Genomic DNA, 14,341 nt, shown 5'->3' on the forward strand with positions numbered 1-14,341 from the left:
CCCACCCTCGGCAAGTAGGTGGTAGGGCCCTCAAACCAAACATATTCACATGCATATATGTACACACACGCACACACATGCATAGCACACATACCCTGACACACGTAAACCCATACATTCAGGCACACATCTACACACATGCTCACGTGAGTCTCAGCTAAGCCGGGCTGTCGGAGCTGCGCCTTCCCCTTTGCTATTAAAACTGCTGTGGAGGTGGTGGCAGGCCAGGAAAAGAGCTGGGGAGAAATAATGAGGGAAGGAAGCTAAAGATGGGTTAGCTGAGCACGGGTACACGTGTATGTATAGGGCCCACGCACCTAGGATGGGAATGGAAAAGAGGGGCCTTTAGAAAGACAAGGGTGGAAAGAAACAGGGAGAAGATGGAGACACACCCCCTCTGGTACCTCTCCTTCTTCCCTTCTTCCTTTCTTTCCTTTGCCCTGTGATTTCATTCAGGCTTGAGTATGGCAGAACCTTGCTCAGGAGCCCGAGAATGGACAACTCTCCAGGATTACGGTGCCCTCTCCTCCACCCCATTTACAAAAGTAAGGGAGCAGGGGTCCCATCAGTTATCCCGCGGCGTCCTGGTCCAGATGGACAGGGTTTCCATCTCTTTCGTACGCCTGCTCTCTACCTGGCTATCCCTTAGGGTCAGTCTCAAAGTCCTTGGCTATCCTTTCCCTAATCTTAAAGTTGCGGTGTCTGCCCCTTTAAAGCAGCAGCCCCCGGTCAGGTTATTGTCTAGCCTTGTAGCCAATCGGCGGCGCCATTGGGGGCGGGGGATCCGGCCTCCTGATTGGCCACCGCGCGCCCCGCCCCGCCCGGGATCCCGGGAGCTGTCCGGCCGCCTCGGTGCTGATCCCGCCGCCGCCCACGGGCCGTGAGCAACGCTGAGAGGGCATTATGAGCGGGGGCGTCTACGGCGGAGGTGAGCTAGCCTCGGGCTTCAGGCTCCCCAGCCTGTCGCGGCCTCACCGGCAGCCCTGCACCCCGAAACCGCGCGACCTAAGCTCTGGGCACCCCAGGGCCTGTCACCCCGGCGCTTGAACGGGTTTGGGTCCTGCGCCACTCCTACCTTGGTCCTCCCGGGTCTGTCGCTCGCCCGCACTGGGTTCACTCTCCACCATTCAACTCATCCACCGAACCCCTGCGGCCCCTTCTTTCCCGGCAAAGAGAGTGGCCTGAATAAGGCCATCGGGCAAGAAGGGACTCTGTAGGCTTGAGCCCACTCCCAGGACCCCAGACTCCAGGTCGAGCTCCCACCTGCCCTGGCAAGCGTTGAAGGTGGCGAGACTGTGTCTCTGCCCTGACCTCCTCTCAGAGCTATCCAGGGCCGGGGGGGGTGGGGCGCGGAGGGGGTGGATAGCGGGGAGAGTTTGGGAGAAGTCCCCTCATACACCTTTCTCCCTGCACAGATGAGGTGGGGGCGCTGGTCTTTGACATTGGCTCCTTCTCAGTCCGCGCTGGGTACGCTGGGGAGGACTGCCCCAAGGTGAGATTTTCAGCCCCATCCCCGAGTCCTAGGGGCTCCAGACTCCGCTCCATGCTACCTAGTGACCCAGGGTTCTCACAACCCAGAGAGAAGCTCTGGAGAGCGGGAATGTGGGAATAAACCCATGGGCGGGCTGAGGGCCTTGCTATGGGCCTGGACAGGGGCAGGAGGTTGATCCCTCCCCCTGCCCATGTTCCCTCCAGGCTGACTTCCCCACCACGGTGGGGCTGCTGGCCGCGGAGGAGGGGGGCGGGCTGGAGTTGGAGGGGGAGAAAGAGAAGAAAGGGAAGATCTTCCACATCGACACCAACGCCCTGCATGTGCCTCGGGATGGAGCGGAGGTCATGTCGCCCCTCAAGAATGGCATGAGTAAGGAGCCCCCACCCACCGTCTCCCGCCACAGACCCGGAGCCCACACACCACAACCCGGGACACATCACCCCACACCCATGGAGTCTACCTTGCAGCTGCCCACAGCTGCCTGGTTCCCAGCCCAGGGGCCCGACAGATACCTAGGAAGGGGGGATTTCTGCTGGAACTGATCTCACTTCCCCTCCCCTGGACTTGGCCTCCCTCCTTGCTTTGCTTCCTGTCCCTGGACCCCTGCTGGCCCACCCTCATCTCTCCATGCTGGTCTCCTGGCCCCAGTTGAGGACTGGGAATGCTTCCGTGCCATTCTGGATCATACCTACAGTAAACACGTCAAGTCTGAGCCCAACCTGCACCCAGTGCTCATGTCTGAGGCCCCGGTAAGTGCCTTACCCAAACCCCAGTCCTGCCCCAGGGGCTCCCTGCCTCCTTTCTGCCATTCACTTCTCTTCCCCACCCTTAAAGCATCTGCCATCCATCAACACTCCACTTAACTTTTCGGACTTTTCTTCCAATTCCACCACCTTCAAGCACTTTTTTCCTCTCTGGTTTTAGTCTTTATCCCTCTCCCTCCTCCTGTTTTATCCATTCATATCTTTTATGCATTCTGGCTTATTTACTGCTGTTTCTCCCCTCCCCCCACCAAAGTCCTTAAAAATTTTGCCAATGTTATATATGTACATAACCAGTTTGCTTTATAAACCATGTTAAGGAAAGAACTACCATTCATATCCTCTTCTTCCCATCCCTCTTTTCCAGAGGCAACTGCTTTTCTTTTAGTAAGTTTTGTCATGTTCTTCCATATCTCTAAATACCACACTCAAAATGCTGCTTACGGATTTTATAGTTTCAGGCATTGGTTTCCCACCATAGAAAATCGGTAGAATGTTGGGACTCTTGATTTTGGCTCAGGTCATGATCTCAGGGTCCTGAGATTGAGCCCCACCTGGGGTTTCATGCTGAGCTGGATCCTGCTTGGGATATTCTCTCTCTCTCTCTCTCTCTCTCTCTCTGCCTATGCCCCTCCCCCACCTTGGGCATGTGCACACTCTATAAGAAAGGAAGGAAGGAAAAAAGGAAGGAAAGAAGGAAAACTTGAGCTCTCTTTCCTCCTTCAGCTCACACCACACACTTCCCTCATTCCCCACCTTTAAATATGGTTTTATTTTAGATTTTTTAAAAAATCTTTTTCTGGGGCACCTGGGTGGCTCAGTTAGTTAAGCGGCTGCCTTCGGCTCAGGTCATGATTCCAAGGTCCTGGGATCAAGCCCCACATCAGGCTCCCTGCTTAGCAGAGAGCCTGCTTCTCTCCCTCCCTCTGCCTGCTGCTCTGCTTACTTGTGCTCTCTCTCTATCTCTCTGTCAAATAAATAAATAAATAAAATCTTTTTAAAAAGTTATAAAAAATCATTTTCTGTATTTACGCGGTTATGGTTATGTATGTTAATCAGGTCTGGGATGGGCAATAAACTATCATCACTTCTCTTTCCTGCACAGCTATTTTTCCTAGAACTGAATATTGTGCTGGTTTTTATTTTGCTTAGCTTTCTGTTTATTTAATATGACCCTAAATTATTCATCTGCTTATTACTTATCTGTTTATATTATCTATACCCTTTCTCAAAACATTAACTCCATTAGATTTTCTATCAATTTCATCTTCTTGAAGAAGTCTCTCCGAAGACCCACTGATTTGCTCCACCTCGGACTTGTTCCCTTCTACACAAAGCACATAGCTCTCATCCTGACATCTCTCTTCACCTTCACCTTAAGGCATCCCTTCACCTCTCTCCTATGCTAGAGGTCCTATTTCTTGTATCTCATTACTCCTTTTCATGATGTACTCCCTTGTTTTCCTGGAGCACATCCTCTAGTAACTGCATTAGAAAGGTCATGAGAAGTAAAAATTTTAAGACCTTGCATGTCTGACCTTGATTGATAGCTTAGCTAGGTATAACATTCCAGATTGGAAATAATTTTTCTTTAAAATCTTGAAGGTACTTCTAGCACCTATTATTGCCATCAAGAAGGCAGAGCTATCTAATTCCTGATCTTTTGGTGTAATGTTTTTCTTTGTGAAAGTTTGTTGAATTTTCACTTTGTCTTCAGTGTTGTATAATTTCTCCATATTGTATTGTTATTTTTCGTCCATTGCTCTAAAAACTCAATATGTCCCTTCAATCTGAAAACCTATGTCTTTCAATTCTGTGAAAAAAATAAGTCAGTAATTATTCAATTAAGTAGTTTTAATTTTTTATTTGATGATATATTTTTTCAAAAAATATTTTATTTATTTATTAGACAGGGAGAGACAGCAAGAGCAGAAACAGAGCAGAAACAGAAGAGGGAGAAGCAGACTTCCTGCTGAGCAGGGAGCCCAGTGTGCGGCTTGATCCCAGGACCCTGGGATCATGACCTGAGCCAAAGGCAGACACTTAACAACTGAGCCACCCAGGCACCCCTTGGTGATACATTTCTCTCAATATTCTCTGTTCTGTCTTTTGGAAAATATCATTTGAATTTTGCACCTCCTAAACTGGTCCTCTCATTTCCTTATCTTTTTTTTCTTGTGTTTTCCTTCCTTTTCTCTTTTCCTCTAATTACCAAGATATTCCCTCAACTTTATTTTCAGCCCTTCTATTGATTTTTTAATCTCTCCTCCTGTATTTTCAATTTCCAAGAGCTCTTTTTGTTCCATGAATATTACTTTTTAGGACATCCAGTCCTTCCTTCATGGGTGCAGTATCATGTGTTTTCTCAGAATAATATTAGTTTTGTTTCTGTTTTGGGAAGTTTTCATTTCCCTGCATGATCTCCGTTCTTCCAAATTGCTTCCCACCCCCTGCCCTTTTTGGGAGGTCTCTATCTCATTTGTGAGACTTTTCTCAGATTTCTGAGAAATCCTTGGTTGTGTGCTTATGTTTGCAATTGGTGGACTGAAACACTGGTTGGAAGCTCTGTGGGATGGGGCACTTGTTGACTATCATGATAAAGGATGTTGCTATAGGATGACTTGCCTGGGGTGATTGTTAGGCAGCCTCTGATAATTGGCATCTTTAGATCTCTGGTGTAACCCGTGGGGAACCCTACAGACTGGACTGGCCATCCCCTTTCTGGGAGCCAAGTGAGGGAATAGGGCTGAGGTTATCACCATTTAATATGCATGGAATCACTTCCTTCTCCTGTTTTAAGTATAGTGTCTTCACTCCTGACTGTGTCAAGTGTCTTACCAGGACAGAGACCCTCAGTTTTATTCTAGGGAATAAACTTCCAGTCTTCTGCAGAGGTTGGGGTGGGTACTACCCCAGGGACATGGAACTGGGGAGAGAGTTTTGGGAGCTGTCACTTGAATGGCTTTAAACAATCTTATTTTAGCTTGACCTTGACCTTAACTGCCACAGGTACCCGAAACTACCAATTCCTGAACCCTCTGAGGATTCTACAGTTTGACACAGGTTGTTCCTGGCTTTTTCCACTACCAGCTTAGGAGTCCGTGTTCTTGAATCTGTTAAGTCAGTTACTACTTAACTATCCAATTTCCAACCTTCAAAACTATGTTGCTGTTTTTTCCTTCCTTATTATTCCCAAACCTTGAGGGTGTCTTTCTATCTCTTCTTCGCTCTCTTTTTTGAGGTAAAATTCTCACAACAGAAAATTAACTTTTTTAATGTTAACAATTCAGTGGCATGTAATACATTCACAATGTTGTGTAGCCATCATCTTTATCTAGTTCCCCAACATTTTCATCACCCCAAAAGAAAGTACATTTTCTTTTCTTTTTTTAAGATTTTATTTATTTATTTGAAAGAGAGAGAGATCACAAGTAGGCAGAGCAGCAGGCAGAGAGAGAAGGGGAAGCAGGCTCCCAGCTGAGCAGAGAGCCCAATATGGGTCTCGATCCCAGGACCCTGATCATGATCATGACCTGAGCTGAAGGCAGAGGCTTTACCCACTGAGCCACCCAGGTGCCCCAGAAAGTACATTTTCAAATTTTTTTTTGTAATTTATTTATTTGTTAGAGAGAGAGAGCGCGAGCGAGCACAGGCAGACAGAGTGGTAGGCAGAGGCAGAGGGAGAAGCAGGCTCCCCGCCGAGCAAGGAGCCCGATGTGGGACTCCATCCCAGGACGCTGAGATCATGACCCGAGCCGAAGGCAGCTGCTCAACCAACTGAGCCACCCAGGCGTCCCAGAAAGTACATTTTCATTAACCAGTTTCTCTCTACTCTCCCTCCCCTTGGCAACCATCAGTCTGGTTTGTGTCTCAATGACTGTATCTATTCTGGATCTTTCTTATAAATGGAATCATACAACATGTGACTTCTTATGTCTGTATTCTTTCACTTAGCATACTATTTTCAAGGTTCATCCATGCTGTAGCATTTATTCAGCATTTTATTGTTTCATGGCTGAGTAACATTCCATCGTATGGCTGTACCACAATTTGTTTTTCCAATTTATCCACTCATGGATTTTTGGGTTGTTTCCATCTGTGGCTATTGTGGATAGTGCTGTTTTGAATAGTTGTGTATGTGGATTTATTTCAGTACCTGTTTTCAGTTATTCTGGATATATAACTAGGAGCGGAATTGCTGGGTCATATGGTAATTCTGTGTTTAACTTTTTGAGAAACTGATTGTTTTCCGTAGTGGCTGAACAATTTCACCTTCCCACAGCAATGTACAAGGGTTTCAGTGTTTCTATGTCCTTCTCTTTTCCTTAATTATTATCAACACTCTAGTGGGTATGAAGTGGTATCTCATTGTGCTTTCAAATTTCATATCCATAATGGCTAACAATGTTGAGCATCTTCTCATGTGCTGGTTGGCCTTTGTGGCTTTGTGTCTTTTTTTTTTTTTTTAAGATTTCCTAATTTATTTTAGAGAGAGAGAGAGCACCAGCAGGAGGGGCAGAGGGAGAGGAAGAGAGAATCTTGAGCAGACTCTGCGCTGAGTATAGAGCCTGATGAGGGGCTTGATCTCACAACCATGAGATCACGACCTGACCCGAAACCAAGAGTCAGACACTTAACCAACTGCACAACCCTGGCACACACACACCCCATTTTAAAAAGTAACCTCTAGGCCCAATGTAGAGCATGAACTCATGACTCCAAGATCAAGAGTTGTGTACTCTACCAACTAAGCCAGCCAGGTGCCATGGGTTTGTATCTTTTTAAATTGTGCCCCCCTTTTAAAATTTTACTTATTTATTTGAGAGAGAGACAGAGAGAGAGAAAGCACGAGCCGGGGGAAAGGCATAGGGAGAGGCAGACTTCCCGCTGAGCAGGGAGCCTGATGCAGGACTCGATCCCAGGACTCTGAGATCATGACCTGAGCTGAAGGCAGACACTTAACTGACTAAGTCACGCAGGTGCCCCTAAATTACCCCTTTTGCTGGGATCTTGGAAGAGGATAACATTGGATGTTTTAATTCAACCCACAATTCCCACCAGAAATCCTCTTCTCCGCTTTCTTGCCTCTGAGATGCTTACAGTGAGGAAGAGAGGGATAAACTGGAGGCTGAAAGGAGCCAAAGTATATATTGTACAATAAAGTGGCCAGTGGCCATCTTGACGGTGGCCAGAAGTCAAGAGACTATGACTCTACCAAGCTCTACCAAGGGCTTTGTGTGTGAACTTGGTCAAGTCACTCTCCCTGAGTTTTGATTTCTTCAGCTGTTTTTGGATTGTAGCCTTTAAAATTCTTCATAGCTCTCCCACTCTAAAGGTCTGTGTGGATCAAGAGACTTGACCCCTGTCCCCAGTCCAAGTTTGCGTGTGTGTGTGTGTGTGTGTGTGTGTGTGTGTGTGCGCGCACACACGTGTCTGTGCCTCTCCCTTTTTGAAGCCTCCCCTCCTGCACTTTCTCCCCAGTGGAACACCCGGGCCAAGCGGGAGAAGCTGACAGAGCTGATGTTCGAGCAGTACAACATTCCTGCCTTCTTCTTATGCAAGACAGCTGTGCTCACCGCGTATCCTGTGGCATGAGCTGCTCTGGCTGGGTGGAGGGCCAGGGTGGGGATTGTGGTGTGCTGAGCAGGAGGCTGGACTTGATTCTGTGGAGATTAGTGTCCTGGAGGGGCAGACACCCACCTTGTGCCCCATTAGTGCAGAGGGGCCCCTGTGGGCTAAGTGCCTTTGACCCTGGGGTGGCCAGATCAGCAGCTCTTTCCTATTCCTTGGATCAGGCTGAACTGGGGGCCGGGTGGGGGGGAAGAGTTGGACCACATTGACAGCAGGGGCTGGGACTGGAGAGAACAGGGAGAAATATGTAACATTGAGGAGTTTCCTCCACAAACAGCCAATCAGCATTCATTTTTTTTTTTAAGTCTCTGCTTTGCACTGACCCCTGTGCTAGGCGCTGGGGCAATAGGGCCCCTCATCTCAGGGAGCCCACAGAGCACTGAACAAAGACTAAAGAGAAACTGGGAGCGCGGAAGGAAGGAAAAAGAGGAAGAAGTTGTGATTCAGACAGGGAAGAAGAGACAGGGGTCTCAGGATGGGTCATAAGCCAATGAGAGATCTGCAGACTGTGGAGGGGCTGGACCAGGAAAGCAGAGAGTGACCAGGCCAGACCCGAGCCCCAGCCCCCTCACTTGCTGCTGCTCTCTCTTTGACCTACCCATCCCACACCAGCTTTGCAAACGGACGTTCCACGGGCCTGGTGCTGGATAGTGGGGCCACCCACACCACAGCCATCCCAGTACATGATGGCTACGTCCTGCAGCAAGGTGGGGGCCTCGACAGGGCTTGGGGGTGCTTTGGTTGGCAGAGGGGGATCCAGCCCCTGACATCCCATCCCTTTCCAGGCATCGTCAAGTCACCCCTGGCAGGGGACTTCATCTCCATGCAGTGCAGGGAGCTCTTCCAGGAAATGGCCATCGACATCATCCCACCTTACATGATTGCAGCAAAGGTGGGGGGGACTTGCGCACTCACCCTGTGACTGTTGACCCACTGACCTGCTAGATATCAGAGCAGGGAGCATCAGGGTCCCCAGAGGACCCTGGGTCCAGTTCCTTAATTTACAACCGAGGCATCGGAGATCGGATAGGCTGAAGGATGTGGCCAAGGTCATACAGCCAGCTGGTAGCAGGATGTATGAAGGCAAGTGGGATAGACCCAGGTTCAAAGTCTGCCTTTGCCATGTGAGCACTGTGCCACCCAGAGCAGGAGATCAAAGCTCCCCGCACCTGGGTTTCTTCCCCTGCAAGGTGGCATTAACAGCCTACCGGGCTTCTGGGAGTGCTGAGACACTGCCTGCGGGGGTCCACCCTGGACCCCCACAGGAACATGGCTCAGGAAAAGGCTGCTTCTGTAAGGTTCTGGTCTCCCACCATATTCCCGTGCCCTCAGCTTTCTCTGGCTGGGGCCTTTCAGATCAGCTGTACATGCTGCATGAGTGGCCGGCAGACATGGGGACAGGCTCTCCCTGTTCTCTCTCCTTTGACAGGGGAGGAGGAGAGACCCCTTTTATAGGCAACAGAGCAAAGAACCCAGTGCCTGTTAGCAGCAGCAGCACAGGTGTGGTCGGGGTGGGCTGGACAGGGGTGGAGTGGAGGAAGGGTGCTCAGAGGCATTGCGCCCCTGCAGGAACCCGTACGGGAGGGCGCCCCTCCAAACTGGAAGAAGAAGGAGAAGCTACCCCAGGTTTCCAAGTCCTGGCATAACTACATGTGCAACGTGAGGAGAGAGCCCCCCGAAACAGCCCCAGGCCCTCCCCAGCTCCCAGTCCCCTGCCATGAGTAGAGGGGAGGGGACAGGGAGGCCTAGCAGGTGGGCAGCTTGGGGATGCTGCGGAGGGAGCCCGGGCCCTGACCAGCTCCCTGGGTCCTCAGGAGGTGATTCAGGACTTCCAGGCCTCTGTGTTGCAGGTCTCAGACTCTCCCTACGACGAGCAGTAAGTGGCACCCCCGGCCCAGGGGTGGGCAAGAGGGCAGGCCTGGGACTCTGGGCGTGCCCCTGGTCCTCTGTGAGCACCCCCAGGCAGAGTCTCTCCCTTCCCCGGGCAGGGTGGCTGCACAGATGCCCACAGTGCACTATGAGATGCCCAACGGCTACAACACAGACTACGGTGCTGAGCGGCTCCGCATTCCCGAGGGCCTGTTTGATCCCTCCAACGTCAAGGTTGGCCCCGGGGGGAGGGTATTGGGTAGGGGCTGGTTGGATTCCCCAGAGGCCGGCGTGTTGTTGGGGGGGGGGGTTGCTGGGAAGGATCCCTGGGGTCTGGGGAGAGAGGGCAGAGGCCCCAAACCCCAGGCCACCTTTCTCGGCAGGGCCTGTCGGGGAACACCATGCTGGGTGTGGGCCACGTGGTGACCACCAGCATCGGCATGTGTGACATCGACATCCGCCCGGTGAGGCCCGAGTCTGTGTCTGGGCAGAGGGGCCTGGGAGCCACGGGGAGACTGGCAGGGGCTGGGCCCTGAAGGCGCGCTCCTCTCTGCTCCCAGGGCTTGTATGGCAGTGTCATTGTCACCGGCGGGAACACGCTGCTCCAGGGCTTCACGGACAGGCTCAATCGAGAGCTTTCCCAGAAGACCCCGCCGGTAGGGGCCCACCCCGACCAGGGTCCTGGCTTAGCTCTTCAGGACCCGGTCCTTCCTCCTTCCCCAATAGCAAGGCTTCTGGCCACCAGAGCAGACCCCACCCCCTGTGGCTTCCCAGACTTCCCCACTTCCAGCCCTGTCCCTTCCCGGAACCCAGGTGTCCGCTTCCCCCAGCCCCTCTTTCCCCCCAGAGCATGCGGCTGAAACTCATCGCCAGCAACAGCACCATGGAGCGCAAGTTCAGCCCCTGGATCGGGGGCTCCATCTTGGCCTCACTGGTGAGAGGGAAGGGGCCCTGACTGTGGGAAAGGGGCAGACCCACATAGCCCCGTCTCCTTGCCCACCTCCATATTCATTCATTCAACAAATATTTATTTACTTAAAGATTTTGTTTATTTGACAGACAGAGATCACAAGTAGGCAGAGAGGCAGGCAGAGAGAGAGAGGGGGAAGTAGGCTCCCTGCTGAGCAGAGAGCCCCGTGCGGGGCTCGATCCCAGGACCCTGGGATCAGGGCCTGAGCTGAAGGCAGAGGCTTTAACCCACTGAGCCACCCAGGCACCCCAACAAATGTTTATTTTTGAGAAAGAGTAGTTAGTGCTCCCAGAAGGGTGACTCTGCCATCAGGACAAATCAGGGAGCAGAAGGACAGGAAGCTGGAGAGACTGGTGGGGGTTGAGACTGTGGCTGAGGCTCCCACTGTGCTAAGCAGAGGGGAGACACTGAAGGTTTGGGGCAAGGAAGAAGTGTGACAGTCCCAGTCGTGTTTGGGAAGACTACGACAGGCATGAGTCTCTGGAGATCAGGGTGTGAGCTGGACACGGGGGGACTTTGCGAGGAGGCTCCTTCCATTGTCCCGGAGTTACAGAGTGAGTAGCAGTGAGGGACAGGGTGGTGGGTTAGAGGCAGACAGAGAGGGTGACAGGCAGGCTGGTTCTGGGGCAGTGGGTGGGGAGTTCTGTCTGGGCCTGCTGTTGGGCACAGGCAAGACGCTGAGCAGGGAGCTGAAGATGAAAATTTCATCTCACAGTGTCAGTTACACTGAGGGGACAGTGGGGCCATGACATAGCGGGAAAGACATCTCCTAGAGGGGCAGCCCCCAGGGAGACAGACAAGCGTCAGAAATACAGGAAGCTGGGGTGCCTGGGTGGCTCAGGGGTTAAGCCTCTGCCTTCAGCTCAGGTCATGGTCTCAGGGTCCTGGGATCGAGCCCCACACTGGGCTCTCTGCTCAGCAGAGATAATATATAAATAAATAATAAAATCTTAAAAAAAAAAAAAAAAAGAAATACAGGAAGCTGACAGTGCGAAATCAGCTGGGGGCTGGGAACCTGTCAGCCATAGAGTTCCTGTGGCCCCACCTGCGTGCCCGACCTAGTCCCCACTCCAGGGGCAGGCCCTTAAACAAAGTGTGGGGGTGTTCCTACAAGGGGGGACCTGATCTAGTTCAAGGTCACAAAGGGCCTCCTGAGGAGCATTCAGGCTGAGATGGAGGACTGAGTAAGAGCTCTCGAAGCAAAGAGGGAGAGATGGTGCCTGGGCCATGGAAGGAGGCAGGCGAGACCAAGGCGATGGGCAGACGCGGTCGGACCAGAGGTCAGGAAGCTCACCAGGGTAGCCGAGTGGAGAGCGGCTTGAACAGGGCTGCTGTGGTCTCCACTGTGACGGGGTCTTGACAGAGCAGTGCGTGTCAGGCTGTGGAACCTGGAGCTCATCACAGGTCCAACGGACGGGATGCGGCCAGCATTTGGATATAAGAAGATAGAGGGAAGGAGCCCCGGATGACACCCAGGGCGCTAGCTCCTGGCAGCTGTGTCCAACAGGAATGTAATGCGAGCCACATATCCAACTTTAAATTTTCTAGTAGCCGTATTTTAAAAGAGCCCCAAGAATCAGGAGAAAATACGTTTAAAGAATATACTATATTTGGGATGCCTGGCTGGCTCGATTGGTAGAGATGCGACTCTTGATCTGGGGCTTGTGAGTTCGAGCCCCATGTTGGGTGTAGAGATTACTTAAAAATGGAGTCAGCCAGATGTCCCTCCTTTAAAAAAAAAATCTTTAAAAAATGCACCTTAGGGGCACCTGGGTGGCTCAGTGGGTTAAAGCCTCTGCCTTCAGCTCAGGTCATGATCTCGGGGTCCTGGGATAGAGCCCCGCATCGGGCTCTCTGCTCAGCAGGGAACCTGCTTCCCCCTCTCTTTCTGCCTGCCTCTCTGCCTACTTGTGATCTCTGTCAAGTGAATAAATAAAATCTTTTTTTAAAAAATGCACCTTATTTATATCCAAAATGTTATCATTTCAACATGTGATCAATATAAAAATGAGATTTTAAAAAATATTTTATTTATTTATTTGACAGACAGAGATCACAAGTAGGCAGGGAGGCAGGCAGAGAGAAAGGAGGAAGCAGGCTCCCCGTTGAGCAGAAAGCCCGACGCGGGGCTCGATCCCAGGACCCCGAGATCATGACCTGAACCGAAGGCAGAGGCTTTAACCCACTGAGCCACCCAGGCGCCCCTAAAAATGGGATTTTACATTCTCTTTCCTGGACTTAGTCTTCAGCATCCGTTGTGTATTTTATAACTGTAGAGCACATCTCAGCTCTGACTAGCGACCTTTTGGGTGCTCCGTGACCACTGCATTGGCCAGCACTAGTGTAGGTGGTGAGAAGGACCACCGGGGCAGGTCTGGGTCAGGCCTGGGGGAGCTCAGTAGTGGACATGCTGAGTTTGCGGTCCTGAGGGACTCAGAAGGAAGTGTCCAAAAGACAGCTGAGTGTTTGGGTTCAGCAATGGGAGGTGGAGGGAGGGATGGAGTTTTAGTGCATGAGCAGAAGTCCTAGGAGTGGATGAGCTGGTTCAGGACGGCTTGGACTGTGAGCCCAGGAGAGAAAGAGGGACTGTACCAGGGACCTAGGCACCAGCTTTCAGGAAGAAATGAAGCAACCATCAAAGAAGGGGCTGTCTGAGATGCCCAGCACAAGAGACCCTCAAGGGGCGAGGTTCAACGTGGGGGGTTGGGCATGCAGAGTGCAGACAACTCCAGTGAGGGCGGAGGAAAGATTCTTCCTGGGAATGTGGGAGACTGGACAAGTTTGTAAGGCCTGATGGAGTGACAGGTACAGGAGGAACTGGGGCTGTAAGCTCCACTACCCAGCTCTAGCCCAGCGCAGGGCCCAGGGCAGACAGATGTGCAATAAATACTTGTTGAATGAATGAATGAATGAATGAATGAACGTCATGGCTGAACAACATGAGCGGGGGTATTATTCACCCTCTGAATTTGAGGGAGGGCTGGGAGGCTTGGGGAGGTCCCTGCGGGTGGAAAGGCCGGGGTCGGAGGGCAGGAGAAGGGTTTCCAAGGGGCTGGGCCTGCACGGGTGGAAAGTGGGAGGGCGCGGCCCCCCCTTCCTCCAGGGACGTCCTGATGGCCTCTGTCGTCCCCCCTCTCCCGCTCCCAGGGCACTTTCCAGCAGATGTGGATCTCCAAGCAGGAATATGAGGAGGGAGGGAAGCAGTGCGTGGAGCGGAAGTGCCCCTGAGGGCGCCCCCTCAACGCCCACACGTCAGCCCGCAGCCCGCCGAGGTGGGGTAGGGGACGCCAAAGGCGGGGAGAGGGTTTCCCGGCTCAGCCTCCGCCGGCGCAGATCAAAGCCCCCACCCCCATGCCCTCGTCTCTTCCCCTCCCTTCTCGTCCGTTTAGATTGTGATGTTTCGGGGTTGAAAGGAGTAAAAATGTTTTAAGAAAACAGTTTGGCCTCCTTGGGCCGGGGGTGGGGTGGCGGGAGTGGGGACAGAGGGCTGGCGGGAGGCGAGGAGAGGGCTACACCTACGTCCCTTGGTGATCCCCGCGGTGGACGCCGGGGCAAAGTCTGCGGGCCGGAGCAGAGCCCCGGGAGCCACAGGAGCCTGGAAGCCTCAAGTTTCAAAGG

The 14,341-nt window shown here is 52.0% G+C and overlaps 1 protein-coding gene across 2 annotated transcripts; it reads left to right on the forward strand.

Annotated features, from left to right (window-relative positions):
* Positions 1-903: 903 nt before the first annotated feature.
* On the forward strand, positions 904-14,151 carry ACTL6B (actin like 6B; the record flags this gene model as incomplete). Of its 2 annotated transcripts, none has more annotated exons than XM_080831092.1 (14): positions 904-928; positions 1,416-1,492; positions 1,696-1,861; positions 2,141-2,241; positions 7,735-7,832; positions 8,497-8,591; positions 8,670-8,776; positions 9,454-9,543; positions 9,699-9,760; positions 9,873-9,987; positions 10,137-10,217; positions 10,314-10,409; positions 10,601-10,687; positions 13,871-14,151. In XM_080831092.1, the coding sequence occupies 14 exons, from the start codon at positions 904-906 to the stop codon at positions 13,949-13,951; spliced, it is 1,281 nt and encodes a 426-aa protein (XP_080687218.1). In that variant the 3' UTR covers positions 13,952-14,151. The 2 variants fall into 2 exon arrangements, with proteins under 2 accessions (XP_080687218.1, XP_080687217.1); XM_080831091.1 differs by having other exon boundaries at positions 10,137-10,222; positions 10,292-10,409; positions 13,871-13,985.
* Positions 14,152-14,341: the final 190 nt, after the last annotated feature.

The sequence above is a fragment of the Martes martes genome, assembly GCF_963455335.1.
Source record: "Martes martes genome assembly, chromosome: 18".
NCBI classification, from domain to species: domain Eukaryota; kingdom Metazoa; phylum Chordata; class Mammalia; order Carnivora; family Mustelidae; genus Martes; species Martes martes.